The sequence below is a fragment of the Neophocaena asiaeorientalis genome, unplaced genomic scaffold, assembly GCF_003031525.2.
Source record: "Neophocaena asiaeorientalis asiaeorientalis breed wild unplaced genomic scaffold, Neophocaena_asiaeorientalis_V1.1 scaffold154, whole genome shotgun sequence".
Taxonomy (NCBI): domain Eukaryota; kingdom Metazoa; phylum Chordata; class Mammalia; order Artiodactyla; family Phocoenidae; genus Neophocaena; species Neophocaena asiaeorientalis.
Genome location: NW_020172982.1, coordinates 5566878 through 5585155, shown reverse-complemented (window position 1 = coordinate 5585155; position 18278 = coordinate 5566878). Strand labels below are relative to the sequence as shown.

General features: G+C 47.5%; 1 protein-coding gene across 2 annotated transcripts in view; it reads left to right on the top strand.

Annotated features, from left to right (window-relative positions):
- THRB (thyroid hormone receptor beta) overlaps nucleotides 1-15553 on the top strand; it is a 307753-nt gene extending 292200 nt beyond the window's left edge. For both annotated transcript variants that reach the window (XM_024742055.1, XM_024742054.1), the window contains 3 exons: nucleotides 5424-5570; nucleotides 10835-11093; nucleotides 15250-15553. In XM_024742055.1, the coding sequence (XP_024597823.1) occupies nucleotides 5424-5570; nucleotides 10835-11093; nucleotides 15250-15491 (648 nt within the window). In that variant the 3' untranslated portion in view covers nucleotides 15492-15553. The remainder of the gene's footprint in view (nucleotides 1-5423; nucleotides 5571-10834; nucleotides 11094-15249) is intronic.
- Nucleotides 15554-18278: the final 2725 nt, after the last annotated feature.

Here is an 18278-nt window from a genome sequence, read left to right as displayed (position 1 = left end):
GGGGGGAGCTGGTTCTTTATATGTGGGGAGGGGAGGGGCGGGGCCAGGGGTGGGGCCAGAGGGATGTCCTAGGTGGTCTGCCCACCCCTTGGTGGTGCTGAGTGCCAGGAGCATGCCCAGTACTGTGCTTTTGCTCCCGGCTCTTCAGAAGTGGCAGGGGTGCACATGTACGCAGTTATTTTTAGTCCCTTATAGTTTCTTTGTATTTTCTTGTGGGAGGAGACGTCTGTCCGGGTGCAAGCCCTGCAGCCAAGGGTCCCAGGTCCCAGGTCCCAGTCTGTCTCCTTATTACTCTGCTCCCTTAGTTCACATGCAAAGGTATGGCTTTGGGTGGATTTTCCACCAGGTATCAAATGTGACCATCAGAACCAGGGTGGGCCTGCCCCACTTTTCCCCTGATGACACAAATTCTCAATAACAGCCTCAGAAAAGGGGCATAAGCAGAAGGGTGATGCAGGATGGGTGATTTGACCACGTGTGGTCATAAAACAGGTGCAATCAAACCAGGAAGGCTTCTGTCACCCAAAATGATTATAATTACATCAGAAGAAGGCAGCGTGGTCTAGTAGTTATGTGCCTAGAAACTGGAACCAGACAGCCTGAGTTTGTTGCTTGCCTCTGTTGCTTTTTAATTATGTGACTTTGGGTAAGTTACTTCCCATCTCTAAGTCTCGGTTGCCTTTATGCCCTTATCAATGGTGTAAAAGTAATAGATAGAAGTGCTTGGCATGTCGTTAACAAGCTCCTACGGAGTTACAGTGTACATCATCCCTGCACCACCACCCGTACCATGCTGTCCCTGCTTTCCCCAGGAAAAGGCCCAAGGCCCAGGGACCTCTCATCACCATTTGTTCCCCATCACAAAGGTGCGGGGAGACACACTGTGATCACTCAGAGGAAGAGAAGAGTCCCGTTTGGCCCCATCCCCTCTGCATGTGCCAGAGACCCCAGCCAAGAAGCCCTCAGCTCTGAGACAGCCACCTGCAAAGGGGTCAGCTGGTGGCACTTCCTACTCACCTTGAACAATTCTGATGCAACAGTCAAAGCATAAAGCCCCAGTTCGTCTCGATTTGTGTCATACCGGCTACCTCTAGTGCTGAGCTAGGGTTGAAGCCCACACCTGCACACACCCTTGAATCTCTCCTTCTACAGGTCCCCCCCTCCACTGCCCCAGAGGATACGTGCTGGATTCCTTATTGACCTTCACTCCGTCTCCAGCCCATCAGAAACCCCTGCCCTGGGCTCCCTAGGTATGTCCCCAAGTCCCACTTTTCTCCATCTCTCCTGCTGGCCCTGTGGTCCAGCCCACTTTGTCTCCTGCCCAAACCACTGCTGCTGTTCTCCCACCTCTTCCTCGGCAACCACATCCCTTCTCCACATAGAACCATGAATTTCATCGTGCTGCTCCCGTTTAAAGCCCTTCAGCGGTGCCCCATGGCATTTAAGATGTGCCCATCTCCCCTCCATGGCCCTGAAGGCCCATCGTGATGGGACCCTTGCCACCCCTCCATCCTCTGGGCCTAACCACACGGGCCTCCTTTCTGACCTTGGGACTTTGCACTGGGTTTGCCCTCTGCCGAAAATGTCCTCTGCATCTGTGGAAGGCTGCCTTCTTGACATTCTGCAAGTTAAAGCTCACACATTACTTCTCAAAGGGGCCTGGCTGACCACCCTACCTCCTGAGCCCCATGTATTATTAAGTCATCTCCAGTCTTATCACAAACTAAAATTCTTCCATGAGAGTATTCTTTTCATTTATTGTCTGTCTTCCTTCACTGTATGAAGGTTCCTTGAGGATACATTGTTCATTGCTGTCACCTCAGCATCTCGAACAAGGCCTGACCCCATAGTAGTTGCTCAATAAACATTGGTTGAGTGCATGTATAAACACAGGTTTATTCACTCCCTCAATCCTCCACCGTTTGGCCCAGTGCCGTCTACACAGTAGACAGACACTCAAGGCATATCCCCCCACCTCGAGTTCATATCTTAGATGTGTACCTGCATAACTACAATAAAAGTAATAGTAATAAGTGCCTAGATGCCAGATGAGTGGTTACATGGGCCACCAGGTGTATTCAAATGAGGTAGAATCATTTCCCACTGAGGCCATCTGAGAGCGCTTCGAGGAGAAGACAGAATTGCAAGTGGGTGGGACTTGGAATTGGCAGAGATGAGACAGAAGTGAGGACTTTGAAGAAAGCAGAAGTCCAGGAGGAAGGCCGCCCCGAGATGGAAAAGCATGAAGGAAGTTGTGGCAGAGACGGGAAGAGGTAGGCAGGGCAGGCTCCGGAGGTCCGTTAGGGCCCCCTGCCCACCCCTTTGAGCAGCTCAAGCACTTTGATCCACAGAGGCAAAAAACAGGCTTCCCCACAGTCCCCAGTGGTGAGCCTGCAAGCCTCACCTATCCTCAGTCTCCGAGTTCGATCTCGTGCATAAACACGCGTGTGTGTGAGCACACGTGTTCAGGGAGTGCACTCTAGGCTACTAGCTGTAAGAAGCGATCCAGTAGGTTCAATTGTGCCAAATATTGGTACTCTATTTTTAACATCTTCCAAATATTTTAGCAAATAGTGTGTTGTCCTTATGGGTAAAAAACCTTCAGGGAAGTCACAAACAAGCTCAGCTTTAATTGTATTCCTGATGTGTTAACTTGGGTCAATTCATATATTTTCTTTTTTCAGCCTCTGAGTTTTTACTGACATGAGTTTTCAAAAACAAGCATCCATATTAGTGTGGGGGGCGAGGGTGGGGGAAGAGGGAAGGACAGGGAGAAGGAACTCTGCTCTATTGGTAATAAAGCTCCAGGTTCACCCCAGACGGTCGTTGCAAACAACCTCGATCATCCTGGCTGGAGCTCGAATCTCCCGGAACCAGCAGACACCACACCAAGCTCCTATATGTTTTTTTCTAGTATCCAAGACCTATTATGGATAGAAAGCTTAATAATGTAATAGAAGGCTTCTACTTTGTCTGTGGTTTTACTTCTAGCAATTGTATTTTCCATTAAATACCCAAAGGCTTAAAAGTAAATTTTTTTCCTACTCTGATACTTATCAACAGGAAAGCTTGTGAGGTTGTTACATTTGGGCATTTAATTTTAGTTAAAATTGTCATATTTCCTTGTATAATTTCCCTCCTATTTTTCAAACCTTTAGAGGTATCACAGACAGTGATTCAAATGCCCTACAGACTCACAGATTAAATGGAAATTATTAATATCCATAGTAAGCCACTGAAGACCATTCCAGGCCAAAGTTATGTTATTAAAATATTTTTATTTCTTAAAAAGTTCACCCTATGTGTGTGTGTGTGTGTGTGTGTGTACACCTCCCTACCTTTTTAATGTGTGACCATGTTCCTTTTATCAGTTGATCTTCATAAGAGAGCTGTACAGTAGACACACAGGTGAGACAGGCCGCATTTCGGGGTGGCAGAGATTAGAAAGACCAGCAAGGAGGTCTGAAGGATGCCAGAAGTAGCAGTGACCAAACTTCACTGTGTATCAGAATCACGCCCAGACTTTCTGTGTACCTTTTCCCTTAGCTCAGTCTATGTGAGAAAGACAGAGAGACAGAGAGAGAGAGAGAGTGAGAGAAGCTGTACATGTGATTATTCCATCAATTCCGTCTGCACCCGGAGAACCAGTAGCCTTCCTAGGCTTTGCCATGCCAGCAGTTGCCCCAAAATACCGTCATTGATTCGGAAACAAGACGGAAACCAGCCTTCTTTCCCATCCACTCACTGCCCCCAAAACAAACAATAAAAAAAGTAAAATAAAATAAACAGAAGAATTCCAGAAAGGTCAATGCTGCCAGAATTTGTTATGTAATAGATTTAAAAATCCTTCCCCAGGCTGTACCCACAACTTCGACCACACTTTGGAGGGCCTGGGCTGTTCCTGTTGACCCTGGTGCCCTGGCAACAAGAGAGTGAAAGAATCATCCTTGCTTTTCTTTGTGCTAAAACTTAGACGTGAGCAGTAACAGGGGAGATGGGGGAAGAGAAATGGGAAGTGGGTTCCTCAGTGCTAGCCCAGTGGTTCTCAAAGTGTGGGCTTAGACCAGAAGCATCGGTGCCCTGGGAAGTTGTTAGGAACTCAGATTCTCTAACAGAGACCTACTAAATTGGAAAGTCTAGGGGGTCATTCTGACGCACAGGAAAGTCTGGGGGACCTTAGAGGCAGGCCACGGTCTTGTCACCAGCGGTGCGCTCACCAGCCATTCAGCGGTGACAGCTCAGCAGGCTCACAGAGCCAGTACCCGCCGCCCTCTCTGCCCCGCTTCCTGTGCCTCCCACCCTGCTGCCTGGTTCCTGCATGTGCACCGTGACTCTAGGCAAAGAGGGTCACCGTCGGGCAGGGTAGGATCCTCTGATCCCATTAAACTTCCTGGAAGACCAGCAATCAGTCCTGGCCTCAGGGGACCGTCTTTAACCTCCCTGGGTGCTCCTTTGCCCACCTGCCTGCCGGGAATTGGGTGAGAACCCCCTGAGGCGGTCATTGTCATCACAAGGACCAGTATGGGTGACCGGAAGGACTGTCCCTGGCAGGGAGCAGTGCTGACAACAGCAGATAGTGGAGAGGCCACAGCACGGCGGTCACTGGACCGCAGGCCAAGGAGCTGGAAGGCCCCAGCGGATGTGGGGGCCTGGCGCGTGCACAGCACCTGAGGGCTTGCGCGCGTGATGCTTCTGCACCAGTAGGCCTGGGGAGGGGGCTGGGATTCTGCATTTCCAGCAAGTCTCCAGATGACACCCAAGCTGCCGACACCCACCCTGTGAGCAGCAAGGCGATGGATGGTTGCGAACAAGGGCAGAGAAGTCGTACCAGTCCATTCTCCACTCTGCCCTCCAGTTTGCCCAGCGTACACAGCCCAGTCCCTGGAGGCGACCCGAAGCAGAGGGCTCCCCCAAGCCCGCGGAGGCCTCCTCCAGCTGGCGTGTGGAGGGCTCGAGCCAAGCAAAAGAATCGGAAGCCCCTGGGTGCTGTTGGCCAGACCTCCCCATCCCCGCCCACGCCGTGCCCACCTCCCACAGAAAGGCACCCCCCAGAGTGCGCCGTGCTCTGAAGACGGCCCCCAGAGCCCCCAGAGCATAGGTCACCTGTGTGCGGTCAGAAGCATTCCTGTTGTTCCTCCCTCTCTCCCTCTTTCTCTCTCTCCCTCTTTCTCTCTCTCTCTCACTTTCTCTTTCTTTCTGCAGCAACAATCCTGTGACCATGATCACTGGGGGCCTTTGAAAGCAATGGCCAAGACAGGTATCTTTGATCAGAGAACTAAAGGATGTGAAAACTCTAGGGTCTGTTAACAAAAGATGCGGAAAGTGTACAGTATGTCAGTTCAGAAGAGATTTTCTGCCGCGTGAGAACCGTGATCCGTGATCCCTTCGATGTCTCCATTTAAATTTTCTTTGTCTCACCTCAGCCAGAAGACATTGGACAAGCGCCAATAGTAAACGCCCCAGAAGGTGGAAAGGTCGACTTGGAAGCCTTCAGCCATTTTACAAAAATCATCACACCAGCAATTACCAGAGTGGTGGATTTTGCCAAAAAGTTGCCTATGTTTTGTGAGGTGAGGACATTGCTCTTCCTTCTTCATTCTTTCTCATTGTCATTTCCTCGATCTCCAGGAATACTGACGATGACGTGTAATTTAATACTAATTAGTCGGGGCTTAGTCATACGAAAGCCATGGCAGTACGGAACGGCAATGCACTGTTTCGTGCGCCTCCCCACCTTCTCTGTTGGGTCGTCATCCATTAGCTTGTCCACATGAGGTCGACAAAGAGCCTCTCGACCTGCCTGGCTCCAGGCGCAGGAAAACATGACAGCCATCGCTCCATCAGTCAGCACCTGTGATGTCCCGGTTGCCACGCCCAGGTTTGCCACATTAAATCCAGTCCTGCTAACAGATCAGCAGGATAGCTCTAATTAACCCCATTTCACAGATGGGGAAAATTAAGATCAAAGAGATGACTTTCACCCACTCAAGGTGAGGCCCTGGTTCTTTTGAGTCTCCAGCTGTATTATTTCCACTATGTATCCCAGCAAGATGGCTGTGTGGTGGTTCCTTCATCCTCAAGGACAGGTGAAATGACCCTCACAGAGCAAGGATCTTAAAATCTCCGTAAGTCTTCCCTCTTAGAAGCTCACCCTTTCTTGCCCCACCTTCAGGGCACACTGAAGAGCTCACCCACCAGAGCTCATAGACTTTCCTCGGGACACTTCATCCCAACTGTAGCCGTCCTACCATGTGGGAGCTGAGGGCACGGGCTCTGCAGGGGCGAGCGTCCTTGATTAGTTATCAGATGTCTTCAAACCTTGGTTATCTCATCTTTAAAATAGGAGTCAGAGTAAGATCTACCTCTTAGAACTATTAGGAGGCTTCAATGGGATAATTGATGGGTAGTGCCTGGGTCATAAATGTTCCATAAATTTCAGCTGTGAATTCTGCTTTCTTTCATCTATTACATTACCATTCTGTCGCTAATCTTTTTTTTTTAATCAAATGGGGTTGATGATGTTTTCCGGAGAATCTTCCCCTTCGAAAAACCCCACCGAGGGCCAATCTGTTGCTCTTCAGACCTCCAAGACGTCCCAGAAAGATCTCGAACAGAGAGGGCCACGTCCTGCCCCCGGCCCCTTATGGAAGCTACCTGAGTGCCAGGGAACCTAGTCTCCCCCAGAAGGAGGCTTAGTGTCCTCACCTGGAACGACCCCATCCCACCGTGGCCTCCAGTTCACGTGCATCTATCTGAGTTTGCAGTCAAGGGAGCCTGCTAGGATCCTGAGAGCCCTCAGACCCTGATAGGGACCCTTCTCGTGGCCATTTCTGAGCCTGCACAGAAGCCACACCCGGAAGGACAGAGCAGGGGGCTTCGGGACACAGCAATCTATCTGGTCGTAGGCCTCGCTGAGACAGAGTGTATGCCTCCTGGTCACCCCCAGCCGCGGGGTGCTGGGGGCCAGGTGCCACGCGGGCCGCCAGCAGCCGCGTGGTGGGGACCACTCGTACCCACCCCAGGGGAGCCGGCGAGCCCTGGACGAGGAACTGTGACTTGTATCTGTATTTGGTGTGCTTTTCCATGCCTCTGACCATTTTTTTAAATTAACGTCTATTAAAGTTTTGGAGGCTGTTACAGAAATCATACGTATTCATTGGAGACCGACACAGCACAATAAAGGCAACGATTCATGGTAACACCACCAGGCGATGAACTGCTGACATTTTGGAGCGTAGTTCCTTTTCTCAAACCTGTGTGTGTATACACACGTGCATATATACACACACATACCTATCCGGAATATATAGTTTGTACCATAATGAACGCTCTACTTAGGAAACTACCTTTTCAGAATTTTTACTAAAGAGTAAGGGGCACATATCATAAGGGTGCAGGTCAACGAATTGTCACAGACCCAACACACCCGCGTAACCCGCACCAAGATAAAGAAACAGATCACTGCCAGCACCCTGGTGTCTAATGCCTTAACTTTCTACCCTCAGCTGTAGAACATAACATTTAAGTGTTCTCTCATGAAATAATATTGCTTAACTCTACAGTTAACTACTTAATTTTTAAATTGTTATACAATTTTTAAAGGTTACTTTCCATTTACAGTTATTACAAAATATGGCTCTATTCCCCGTGTTGTACAATACACTCTGAGCCATCTTATACTCAATAGGTTGTATCTCCCCCTCCCCTCCCCACTACTGGTAACCACGAGACAAAATAATATTTAATGACCACATAGTATGCTAAGGAATAGCTCTCCCATAACTTAGGTTCTCTGCTGTTACAGGATCTTTAGCTCACATCCAGTTTTTCACTAATATAAATATTCTGCAGCGAGCATCCTGGTACCTACGCCCAGTTCACAAAGCTGCCTATTTCCTAAGGGCAAATCCTAGAAGTCGAATTTAAGGACCTTGGCTACACCTTTTAGGGCTCTCGATACGTGTTGCCAAGTTGCCCTCTAGAAAGTGTGTACCCTCTCGCGGCTGTGCCGTGGACACCGGCTTCCTCTGACTCCAGGTACCATCTTTCGTTCCTGTGCACTGGGTTGAGTTTGTTTGCCTGGACCTCTCTTGGTCCTCTCTCTCCGGGCTGTGCCCTCTTTTCTCAGTCCCTGGTGTCTGGAAAGAACTCCGTTGTTTGCTAGCTCTACAACTTGAGCTAGCCTATCAGTCCTGCATTCCCCTTTGAATACCCACCAGAAAATGTTTTTCAGAAAACGTAAAGCTCGTGGAAACCAGCCTCTGAGAGATATGTCAGTTAAAGAAAGAAAAGAAGCCTTCGCCACCACCAGCCACAAACACGCCGTGCACTTATGTCCTTGGCAAGGCTGAGGGCTCAGCACGCAACTTTTCAAGGATGAGTTGCGGCGAGCTTCTCCCTTCAAGTTTCCCTTAGGAATTTACGTCTGCTTCAAAGTCATGATTTCATCTCTCTTTCAACCCTGATATTTTGTAGTCTCCAAACTGAAAAAAAATGTGGGCGGGCGGCTACTCTGACAGCAGAGATGCGTACGTTTCTGGTGTTTGTGGCCTCCTGAGGGCCTTTACCCTCTGACACCGTCTTTGGAACGCCAAAGAGGGAAATGAACTGTGGAGGCCCTGAGCTACCTGTCGAGTGGGCCGGAGACCCCAGGTGGCCTCGGGGACCAGGAGTTCCGTGCCAGAGGCAATCTGACGCATCTGCTGTTCAAACCGCACTCGCAATAGTTTTCTGCTAAGATCTACGCCAGCCTGCCAACCGAGGGCTTCGAGAGATCTGACGTCACTGCGGGCAGAGCTGCCAAAAGCGCACCTAAGAATCACTTGTTAGAGTGCAGGGCACTGGCGTCCCTGCCAATCAACCCGAGAGACGCTCTCCCAGGAGCCTCTCTGCCTGGCAGGCCCTTTCTGGAGCGTTCTCGCAATGGAAGTCTTTTGGCAGGTGACTAAGAGGTTGTTTGCCCACGTGCGGGAACAGGCCTCAGCAGGATCCTGCAAACCCCTCTTAAAGGAAGAGGCATCTGGCCTAGTTTTTAAACCGTTGGTGATCCTTGACAAATCCTTATTCTGCTTGTATTGAAATTTTAACTCTTAGCTGCATACTATGTGACAGCTTAAAAAAAAGAAAACAATGGTTTTATCTGATGAGTCATTTCTCTTTGCTACTCTATGTCCGTGGTTCTCAAGAGTGGGGTCCCTGAACCAGGTGCGTGGGCATCACCTGGGAACTCGGAGGATGCAGACACCGAGACGGCAGGGCCAGCAGTGTGTGTTTAACAAGCCCTCGGTGACAGTGATGGGGCTTTAGACAGGACCGCTGCCCTCGGCAGTTAAGCCAGTGTCCACACACTTGAGCCAACTTTCCACTTGCCTGTGGAGGATCTAGCTACGCTCTGGTCTCCTGTTTCCTACCAGGCCCCAGGGCCAGGAATCCAAGGATGTAACTGAGGAGTACAAATTAGAGCCTAATTAAAAGCAAATCACAGTCATTTTCTTTTTAACGAGTAGAAGGAGAGAATTCACATGAATGGATTCCAGAACCAAATACAAAATGCCTTTTATTCTACAGAGAAAGCAAAGCAATTAAACAGTAAGGTGGGTAGGTTGAGTTAGTAAAAAATATGAAATATCCCGTATTTTAAAGGTAATTCATAGTATTACTTTCAGTCTGACATAATATCCTAAATTGAACTAGTCAAGTGTTGCCAAGAGTATTTCCCAAAAGAGAACTGGTACCTGCTTTAATGAAGAGATAGAAATTACGTGTCATTACATGTTCGTTGTTTACGGAAACGCACACCCAAAGCCCTTCAAAGAGCGAGCTCTCCCCTTCTCTTGGCCTTGGATTCTGACAGAGCTGGCTTCCACCCCTCGCCTCACCCACAAACACTCATGGGACTCCCTAGCATGTCGCTCGATCTCTCAGTGCCTGAATTTCCACACCTGTCAGTAAAACTGGAATTAGAATATTTACCTCACTGCATTGCTGTGAACATTAAACAAGGCGATGCATGTGAATCTTAGCACGATGCCCAATTCATCAAAAACACCCATTAGCTAATAGTCTTTCGAACTACTTTGATAACGGCACTTAAACATTCTTCCCCTCCAGAAAATCAAACTCTCATTTTTTATTTCTTCGCAAAGTTTTTTTTTTAAGTTTATTATTGATGTTGTTATCACATTATCACAAACCCTAATTACCAGGGCAACCAAATGAGCTTAAAATGAGATTAGGACACTGGCGGAAATATACAGCATGTGGAGTGATTCTGGTGCCTGAGGTGCTGAGGAGAACGTGACGACCTAGGAGCCAGGAGGTCTGGATTCCGGTCTCACCTCTGGCTCACTAGGTGACTGAGCAAAGCTGGGGCATCTCTCAGTCTTGTGGGTGACACGCATCTGTAAGCGACCTCCTCGTTCTTGGCCTTTTAAGAGATTCAGGGAGCAAACTTGCTTCAAAACACAGAGCAGGGCAGTTGCCAGCTAAACGGTGGAGTCAGCTGTTGACTGTTAGAGCTACCAGACCACAATGGGGGTGCATTCAGGCAGGTCTCCGTTGGTGGTGTAATAGACAGCCCCGTGACAAGCACAGTTTCACATGTGACTGGAATATAATGCAAACCACCAAGATTAAAGTTGGTGAAGATCATGAGCAGTCTGGAGTATGAAAAATGGTTGTGGACGTCTGCCGCCGAGCAGAAAGGGAAGGCCACGGGCTCACAGAGGGCAGGACGGGTGCTGCTTGCGGGGGACCGTCCCCGTGGCCCTGGAGGCCCCGCGCGCGCTTCCTAACTGGCCACTGCTCCCTGCTGACGTGCCCTGGTTCTTTTCAGCTGCCATGCGAAGACCAGATAATCCTCCTCAAAGGCTGCTGCATGGAGATCATGTCCCTTCGCGCTGCTGTGCGCTACGACCCAGAAAGTGAGACTTTAACCTTGAACGGGGAGATGGCGGTGACTCGGGGCCAGCTCAAAAACGGGGGTCTCGGGGTGGTGTCCGACGCCATCTTCGACCTGGGCATGTCGCTGTCTTCTTTCAACCTGGATGACACTGAAGTCGCGCTCCTTCAGGCCGTCCTGCTGATGTCTTCAGGTGAGTGTGCCCAGACTGGGCATCCAGAGAGCTCGTGCTTGTCTGGTGTGCATTCAGATCACTTGATGAGTTTCCGGTCCCCCGGTAGCTTCAGAATCACGTCTCGCTCCCCTCCAGCAAGCGAGCGAGCAGGGGTTAGCCGACGGCCTGGGACCTGAAGGGGGGTGTCAGGCTCCTGATGCTTTCTGCAGTCTCCCCGTGTAGTGGGGAGGGAAAAGAGGAGCCGTGCTAAAGACTCCATGAAACGGTCCACCTTCCGTAGACGCTGCCCGGCCTGCCTGAGGCGGTTGACCAACCCTGCCCCCTTCTGGTTTTGTGTGTACTGGGTTTCGCACAGGAGGCTGGTGTCACTCATACTCTTACCCTGTGTGGTGGGCAGGCTCTAGCACGGCCTTCCCTTTTCCTCCTCTTCTGACGTTCACCCCCTCCTGTTGAGTGTGTGAGAACCCATGACCTACGCCACTTAGAATCTGGGGAATTCAGTGTCACCCATGTGACTGCGTTACATTATATCATACGCGAGTCCCTCTTGGGAGCAGATGTGCTCTGACCACTCTCCTTGCTCAGGTGACAGGGAGCTGCTTGTGGCCCCTGGAGGCCGAGGGCAGTCTCCAGTCGACAGCCAGTGAGAAGCCAGGGCCCTCGGCCCATCGGTAGAATTGTCCTTAAAGAAATAAAGTGTGTAACTCATCTGAGGCCTCCCTGTGTGACCTCGAGTGAAGCTGCTAGGGTCTCTGGCCTTCGGTGTCCTTTAAAATAAAGAAACGGAACAAAGTAAGTGCAGGGCAACATCATGTTGATTTTCTGTCTGGATCAAAAGTTACAGGATCCTGTGGAGAATTTATCTGGCACATGCAAAGAGAGAGCGGAGACAGGGAACAGAAGGGAGATTCAGCAGAGCCTCAGAGCAGCAGCATCAAATGTGAAGGAAAACACGAAATTAAAATGCACCAACTGCAATCTGAGCTGGATAGCAGATTTCAAAAGCCAGCATATTTTGTTTAAACTCAGAAGAGTGCACTGAGACAATAGCCCTGATTCTTCCTTTCAGATTAAGCAGAACCCTACTTAGAGGTTTACTAATACAGATATTTCAATAACTAGACACGTGAAGCATGAATGTATTTGATCAGAGCCACAACCTGAGGAGAAGTGGGCAGGGGGATGGTAGGGCTCCCTGAAGCTGTATGAGGAATTCATTCGGGTTTATACGGTTCTTTTTTTTTTTTTAATTTTTATTGAGGTATAATTGTCATATAACATTGCATTAGTTTCAGGTGTACAAGATAATGATTGGATATTTGTATATATTTCAAAACGATCGCCACAATAAGTCTAGCTAACATCCATCCCCATATACAGTTGCACATTTTTTTCTTGCGATGAGGACTTTTACGCCCTTAGCAACTTGCAAATATGCAATTACAGTATTATTAGCTATAGTCACCTGTACATTACATCCCTATGACTTATTTATTTTATAACTGGAAGTTTGTACCTTTTGACCCCCTTCACCCATCTCACCCACCCACCCCCGTCCTCTGGCAACCACCAATCTGCTGTGTCTATGAGCTTGCTGGGGTTTTGTTTGTTTTTTAGATTCCACAAATAAGTGTGATCATACGGTATTTGTCTTTCTCTGACTTATTTCACTTAGCATAATACCCTCAAGATCCATCCATATTGTTGCAAATAGCAAGATTCCATTCTTTATGACTAAATAGTATTCCAGGGTGGGGTGTGTGTGTGTGTGTGTGAATCACATCTTCTTTATCCATTCATCCATCAATGGACACTTAGGTTGTTTCCACACTTTAGCTATTGTAATAATGCTTCAGAGAACATGGTGGGGGGGTGGTGCAGATATGTCTTTGACTTAGTGATTTTGTTTTCTTCAGATAAATACCCAGAAGTGGGATTGTTGGGTCATATGGTATCTCTATTTTAACTTTTTGAGGAACCTCCATACTGTTTTCCACAGTGGTTGTACCAACTTACATTCCCCAAAATAGTGCATAAACGTTCCCTTGTTATTTTTCTTTTTGATAATAGCCATTCTGACAGGTATGAGGTGATATCTAATTGTGGTTTTGATTTGCATTTCCTTGATGATTAGTGATGCTGGGCCTCTTTTCATGTCCCTGTAGGCCACTGGTATGTCTTCTTTGGAAAAATGTCTATTCAGATCCTCTGCCCATGTTTCAGCTGGATTGGTTGGCTTTTTGCTATTGAGTTGTATGAGTTTTTTATATTTTTTGGATATTAACCCCTTATCAGATATATGATGTGAAAATATCTTCTCCCATTCAGTAAGTTGCCTTTTCATTTTGTTGATGGTTTCCTCTGCTGTGCAGAAGATTTCTGGTTTTACATAGTTCTCCTTGCTTATTTTTGCTTTTGGAGTCAAATCCAAAAAATCGTTACCAAGACCTAGGCCAGGTAGCTTACCACCTATGTGTTTCTAGGAGTTTTATGGTTTCAGGTCTTATATTCAAGTCTTTAATCCATTTTGAGCTAATTTTTGTATATGATATGAGACAGGGGTCCAGTCTCATACTTTTGCATGTGGCTATCCAGTTTTCCCAACACCATTTATTGAAGAGACTGTCCTTTCCCTGTTGTATATTCTTGGCTCCTCTGTCGTGAACTAATTGACCACATATGCATGGGTTTATTTCTAGGCCTTCTATTCTGTTCCATTGATCTATGTGTCCGTTTTTATGCTAATACCATACTGTTTTGATTACTATAACTTTGTAATATTATTGTAAATCAGAGAGTGTGACACCTCCAGCTCCGTTTTCCTTTCTCAAGATTGCTTTGGCTATTCGGGGTCTTTTATGTCTCCGTACAAATTCTGGCGTTGTTTAATATATTTCTGTGAAAAATGCCATTGAATTTTGATAGGGTTTGCATTGAATCTGCAGATTGCTTTGAGTAGCATAGACATTTTAACAATATTAATTCTTCCAATCCACGAGCATGGGATATTATTCCACTATTTGTGTCTTCTTCAATTTCTTTCATCCGTGTCTTATAGTTTTCAGTGTATAGGTCTTTCACCTCCTTGGTTGAATTTATTCCTAGGTATTTTATTCTTTTTGATGCAGTTGGGAATGTTATCTGCAAATAGTGACAGTTTTACTTTTTCCTTTCCAATTTGGATGCCTTTAATTTCTTTTTCTTGCCTAATTGCTATGGATAGGACTGGTAATCCTATGCTGAATAAAAGTGGCAAGAGTGGGCATCCTTGTCCTCTATCTTAGAAGAAAAGTTTTCAGCTTTTCATCATTTAGTATGATGTTAGCTGTGGGCTTGTCATATATGGCCTTTATTATGTTGAGGTACAGTCCCTCTGTACCCACTTTTGCAACCCAATCGTTTGCAGCCTAGATATTCCCCCGTCATCCAGCCTTCTTTTGACATCCTTCTATCATTTTTTTGAAACTGCCTTGATTCCTCTCCTACACCAGTGGTCCTCCCAAGAGTTGGGGAGGTTTCCTGGGCTGTACATGGTCATGGTCTCCTCTAGCTCCAGCTTCCCACTGTGACTCTTCTCTGCACAGGGTGACCCTAGCGTCGCTCATGTCCCCTTTTCTTTTCATTTTAATTTCCCAAGACACCACCAACCCAGGGCTGCTACGGTAGCAACCGAAGGTATAAGGGACGGGAAGGTAAACAACTGAAATTTGATATCGTGCTGCTTTGTCTTCACCAGCATTTCTTCCCATCGGACATTCCTCCTCTGGCATCCAGGCCTCCTGAGATCTTCGCAATCTCTTTTCACACCTCTCTCTTCTCTGCATTTCCATGCTTGTCAAAACCCTTCCTTATTATGCAGAGTATTTCAGCTCTCTAGGCAAGGCTTCTCTTTCTGTAGCCTAGGAGGGAGGCATCGCCCTTCAGACCCAAGGAGGTGATTTGTCTAAACTAGAGACATTTATCTGAACAAAGCATTGACTCGCTTCATATAAGTTATGCCACTCCCTGGTATCTTGGTCCCTGATGCCCCAGAGTTCCTATAGCCTCCATGCCCATTCCTAGGAGTTGAAAGTCCCCAGATCAGCCCACTTCACATGAAAGGGCTTGAACTGGACCAGGCAAGCCGCCTCATTTCTGCCTCCAAATTAACCTCCATCTTCTTTCTTCCCCTCAGACCGCCCAGGGCTTGCCTGTGTTGAGAGAATAGAAAAATACCAAGATAGTTTCCTGCTGGCCTTTGAACACTATATCAATTACCGGAAACACCACGTGACTCACTTTTGGCCAAAACTCCTGATGAAGGTGACAGATCTGCGGATGATTGGAGCCTGCCATGCCAGCCGCTTCCTGCACATGAAGGTGGAATGCCCCACAGAACTCTTTCCCCCATTGTTCTTGGAAGTGTTTGAGGATTAGACTGACTCATTCTCATAATTCCAACAGCACTGCTGGGTGTCATTTCATTCCATTGCCTAGCTCTTTTTTTGTTTGTTCCATTATTTCTTTGTGTTGGGAGGGATTGTTTGGGGGAAAGGGGAGGTAGTCCTTGGCCTAGACATGGATGAAATTGCCCCTTGAATGCGGGTACTTGTAACTACTGCATTTTGTTCTCCAGTCCTTTGAATGCTTTGGAGGTTTTACAGTTGTGGAGGTGGCAGGGGACAATCATTAATTCACCAGCACCAAGCCATCACCAGCTCCCATCTGTCCCAGTCAGAGACTGGAGCAAGCAGAATGGTGCGGCAGAAGACTAAAGAAGACTTAAAACCAAGACAATATCGTCATCTTGAACCGATCCTGATTTCTGCAGCACTCAGATTAGCACGTTGCAGACCACCTTCGGTTAGACGTGGCTTTCAGCGTACTAGGGAAAGGTCTGAACACATTTTTATCTATTCAAGAGCACGCTGTTTTCAGCACTCTTTATTCTCTCTTAGCAGCCTAACCTGGAATGTATAGGAATATTTGTTTCCCAACAATTAGCTGTCCTTTCACTATAATTGTTATAATCCTGTGATTTAATTCGAGTTATACAAGGGCATGACTCAAAGATGTGCAGGTGTTTGACTGATTGAGGCCAACCAGGAAAATAATTTCTTTCAGTAAGCCCAAAGAAATTCGAAGTCTTCACGAATGTCAGTGACTCAACAGTTTCCAAAAATTCACCTAGTGTTACCTCATAGTACGAAGGCTTCTTACAGTTTAGGCTCAGAGAAAATTCCCACAAAAATCAAACCTACTTTACAGTGTTGTCGCTGTTCGGTGACATCTGACCCCTCACCTCCCAAACTCCTGAAATTATTCGGCCTGATTGCATCTCTGCTGAGCCGACAACACATCTCCCTATGGATCAACCCTTCTGACCAAGGAGCGATAACAAGCTGAAATCTAAGTCTTGTTCTGCAGGGATGCCGGGGAGAGATTAGTGCGGTTACGTTCTAAGTTGAAGGAAACGCAGCGCTCTTAGGGCCTCCTCTCATCCCGATGCCCTGAGGTTGCTTCCTTCTGGTCTTAGATCCTCAGGCTCTTTGCTTTACTCACAAGTGTGTCCTAGGCCCCTTTTCCCTCTGACTCCGAGGCTTGGCTCTCACCAAACAAAGCCTGGTGCGGCCACTGACCCTCTCTGTCCCTCTGATAGCCTTGCCCTGGAAGACACTCAGCAGGAAACACCTGTAGACCATGCACACGAACCCTCACTCACCCTCCCTGCCCAACCAGCCTCCCCAGTGACAAACGCTGGAGTAGGGTGTGCCCAGACGGCAAATGGTGCCCCTGGTCACTTCAATGTCAGAAGACGGGCAAAGGATATACCCATGCAATCGAATGTATCTCATTCTTCACTGGCATGGTAGACAGAAACTATTCCTCTGCCTGCCTTGTGCTGCCTTATCCTGGAAGTATTTGGGAAAATAAGCCATATCAGTGAAACTTGCCTAAAAACCACATGGATTAATTCTTTTTTAACTAGCCCAGAAGCCAGGGTGCCTGAGTTCTAGTGTGTGCTGTCAAGTGGTAGATGTGTGACCTTGAGTCTTGGTTTTCTCACCTGATGAATAGGTCAGGAGCTCCAAAATCCTTCCCATCCTTAATACTGTACTAGTTTGGGGGACGGGAGAAGGGGGGATCAGGTTCTTTTGATGGTTTCTTTCACATTCAAATTTCTAACTTTATTAGACAGAAATTGTGGCCCTCTTAACAGTTAAGGAAAGTATATGTGGTGTTGATTCAAAATAGGAATTTGACATACTTCTCATCAGTTATTTAGAGAAAGGCATGATGGCTTTGGGAAACGAAGAACAGCATTAAAAATCCCAAGTGTGACCAGAAATAATCTGGGAGGAAAATGATTTGTTTAAAGTGCTAAAGCAATTATACTGGCTTCTGGGGAGGAAAGAAAACAAGAACAGCACTATGGAACTTGCTAACCAGAGAAAGGAAATAGGTGGAGAGGTTGAAATTATGAACATGAAGTTCACAGGCAGACTACTGGCTTTGACTTATCTACAGTGTTTTGGTTCTGTTTCCTTAGGCAGCCTCTAGCCAGTCTCCTCAAGCCCTCATGTTAACATCTCAGCTCCCTCCGTTGACTCTCCTTGGAGAACTACTCTTTGAAACATAAGCGTTTCATCACCTTCTCTGCTCTGGGGCAACTCTGAGAAGCTTTTCAGGGTGGGGCAAGTTTTCCCTCTGAAGGGAAGGAGAGAAAAGCAAGCAGGGGGATCCTGGAGGTCCTCCTCGGTCAGCAAAGTTCCCCAGAAAAGTCCCCTCAGTTTGTCTGACAGAGATTCCCCAGTGCATCAGACACCCCCAGATTCAGTGTAGCTAACAGAGCCTGATCTAAAGCTGCACTGCAGTACTTTAGGGATTAACATGATTGGCCACTGGCCCAGCAGTTTGGTAGATCTACAGCCACCCAACCAGCCCCAAGTAAGTATGTTTGACCCTTGGCTCCCTACACGATTGCCTTAAACAGGCAAACCCCTGATCTAAAAATCTTGTCGAAGGCTGGCTACTTTATGCTGAGTAGGACAAGCCTTCAGGTACTTCAGGTTGAAAGGAAAGGCCATAAGGACTGAAAGCACAACCCCAGTGGTCAAGGTGACTCATTCCTTCTGTAACTGATTGAGGTACTCAGTGCACCTCAAGACTCCATCCTATAAAACTCGATTAGGAGGGATCTGCTCTGGATTATTTTAAACATTT